This window comes from Arachis hypogaea, chromosome 12 (assembly GCF_003086295.3).
Source record: "Arachis hypogaea cultivar Tifrunner chromosome 12, arahy.Tifrunner.gnm2.J5K5, whole genome shotgun sequence".
Taxonomy (NCBI): domain Eukaryota; kingdom Viridiplantae; phylum Streptophyta; class Magnoliopsida; order Fabales; family Fabaceae; genus Arachis; species Arachis hypogaea.
Genome location: NC_092047.1, coordinates 2,027,138 through 2,029,790, shown reverse-complemented (window position 1 = coordinate 2,029,790; position 2,653 = coordinate 2,027,138). Strand labels below are relative to the sequence as shown.

The 2,653-nt window shown below is 47.3% G+C and overlaps 1 protein-coding gene across 1 annotated transcript; it reads left to right on the top strand.

Moving 5' to 3' along the window:
* Nucleotides 1–1,012: 1,012 nt before the first annotated feature.
* LOC112729055 (uncharacterized) lies at nt 1,013–2,199 on the top strand. The gene is made up of 3 exons (XM_025779431.1): nt 1,013–1,531; nt 1,724–1,962; nt 2,106–2,199. The coding sequence occupies exons 1-3, from the start codon at nt 1,013–1,015 to the stop codon at nt 2,197–2,199; spliced, it is 852 nt and encodes a 283-aa protein (XP_025635216.1).
* The last annotated feature ends 454 nt before the right edge of the window (nt 2,200–2,653 follow it).

The window sequence follows — 2,653 nt, the reverse complement described above, 5'->3', positions numbered from 1 at the left end:
AAGCAACTTCAAAAGTCGGATGTATCTAGCTGATGCTTCTGATGCTATTCGCTGCAAAGCTTTCCCGACCACTTTGTCAAAAGTAGCAATGAAGTGGTTCGATAGCCTTCCTCCGAGGTCGGTCACCAGTTTCGAGGACCTCTCACGAAAGTTTTTGATGAGATTCTCCATCCAGAAGGATAAAGTAAAACACGCACCAAGCCTCCTGGGAGTAAAACAGGAGGTCAGAGAACCTTTACGAGACTACATGAAAAGGTTCAACAAAGCGTGCTTGGAGATTCAAGACCTGCCCACAGAGGCAGTCATTATGGGGCTAGTAAATGGACTTAGAGAGGGTCCATTCTCCCAGTCCATATCAAAAAGACACCCCACCTCCTTGAGCGATGTACAAGAGAGAGCAGAAAAGTACATCAACATGGAGGAGAACGCCAGATTACGGGAGCCGAGCTGGCGACAGTGGCACCCTCACTTAGCAAAAGAGAAAGAGAGGGAGCCCAAGAAAAAAGAGGAGGTCGGCCCTGACAGGCCGAGGAGATATCACTCCTATACTCCTCTAAAAGTTTTCATAGTAGACGTATATAGAGAAATCTATAATACTGAAAGATTGCCGCCCCCTAGACCCATCAAAAACAAAAAGGGAGGAAGCCACGGCGACTACTGCGAGTACCATAAGGTGTATGGCCACTCAACAAATGATTGCTACGACCTTAAAAATGTGATAGAAAGGTTGGCCAGGGAAGGCCGACTTGATAGATATCTCATAGAAAGGTCGGACAATCATGAAAAAAGAAAACGAGATGATGAGGACAGAAGAGACCCACCACCACAAATCCCCGAGAGACACATACATATGATCTCTGGAGGATTTGCGGGAGGGGGACTCACTAAGTCATCTCGCAAAAGACACCTAAAGCAAGTTTACCAGGTCGGAGGCGAAGCGCCCGACCTCCCAACCATCTCTTTTACAAAAGAGGATGGGCAAGGAGTGATCCTTGGACATGACGATCCAGCGATGATAACCATGATCCTGGTGAATGCCCACCTCCACATATCCTTAGTAGACCAAGGAAGTTCAGCGGACATTCTTTTCAAGCCCGCGTTCGACAAACTAGGATTGGATGAAAAAGAATTAAGGGCTTACCCTGACACCCTGTACGGTTTGGGCGACACGCCAATAAAACCACTGGGATTCCTATCCCTCCACACGATCTTTGGAAGAGGGGAGAAATCCAAAACTCTGAGCGTAGACTTCATAGTCATCGATGTCGAGTCAGCATATAATGCCCTGATTGGCAGAGCTACCCTGAATCGGCTCGGAGCGGTGGTATCTACCCCCCACCTTTGTATGAAATTTGCAATATATGCGGGAATAGCAACGATACGGGGAGACCAGAAATTGGCAAGGAAATGCTACAATGAAAGCCTCAACCTGAGGGAAAAGGGCAGGGAAGTTCACACTATAGAACTCGGCGGAGTAAGAGCCAAAGAAGAGCTGCGGCCGCAACCAGGGGAAAAAACTGAAGAAATACAGGTCGGCAAGGAGGAAGGAAAAAATACCAACATAGGAGTCAGCCTAGAGGAAAACTTAAAGCATAAGTTGACAAAGCTCCTACGAGATAACTCCGACCTCTTTGCTTGGAAGGCCTCCGACATGCCAGGGATAGACTCCGAGCTCATGTCCCACAAGCTCTCAGTGTACCCTGGGTCACGACCTGTCCAGCAGCGAAGGCGTAAGCTCGGTCTAGAACGAGCTCAAGCGGTGGAGGAGCAAGTACAAGCACTCTTGGAAGCCGGCTTCATTAGAGAAGTCAAATATCCAACATGGCTAGCAAACATGGTGGTAGTCAAAAAACAAAACGGCAAGTGGAGGATGTGTGTTGATTACACCGACCTAAATAAGGCGTGTCCTAAAGACCCATATCCCCTTCCAAGCATTGACATTTTAGTAGACTCCAGCTCAGGGTATCAATACTTGTCGTTTATGGATGCCTACTCGGGATACAACTAAATCCCGATGTACAAGCCGGACCAAGAAAAGACATCATTCATCACGCCTAGAGTGAATTATTGCTACGTGGTCATGCCTTTTGGATTAAAAAACGCAGGGGCCACATACTAAAGGCTGATGAACAAGGTATTTGCTCAACACCTCGGGAATCTAATGGAAGTCTACGTGGACGATATGCTGGTAAAAACTAAGGAAGAGACCGGCCTCTTGACAGACCTCTCGCAAGTTTTTAACACCATAAGGCTACATGGGATGAGGCTAAATCTCGCAAAATATACCTTCGCGGTGGAGGCTGGAAAATTTCTAAGGTTTATGCTAACCCAAAGAGGGATCGAAACTAATCCCGACAAGTGCAAAGCCATCCTAGAAATGAAAAGTCCAACTTGCTTAAGAGAGGTCCAAAAATTGAATGGCCGACTTGCAGCCCTCTCCAGGTTCTTGGCCGGATCAGCATTAAGATCCCTTCCACTGTTCTCTCTACTACGAAAAGGATGCCAGTTCGAATGGACTCCAGAGTGCGAAGAAGCATTCCTAGGATTCAAAAGGTTCTTGAGCCAACCCCCAATCTTGACCCGACCTCTAATTGGGGAAGAGCTCGTCCTATATTTGTCCGTAGCAGACAAAGTTGTAGTATCAGCCCTGATA

Bases quoted from the DNA above. Each gene is read 5' to 3' on its own strand.
- LOC112729055 (XM_025779431.1), top strand. From the start codon at position 1,013: ATGATAACCATGATCCTGGTGAATGCCCACCTCCACATATCCTTAGTA. The intron at 1,532-1,723 runs GTCGGCAAGGAG...CCTGTCCAGCAG, and splicing joins AAAAAACTGAAGAAATACAG to CGAAGGCGTAAGCTCGGTCT. The intron at 1,963-2,105 runs GTATCAATACTT...TAAAAAACGCAG, and splicing joins TTAGTAGACTCCAGCTCAGG to GGGCCACATACTAAAGGCTG.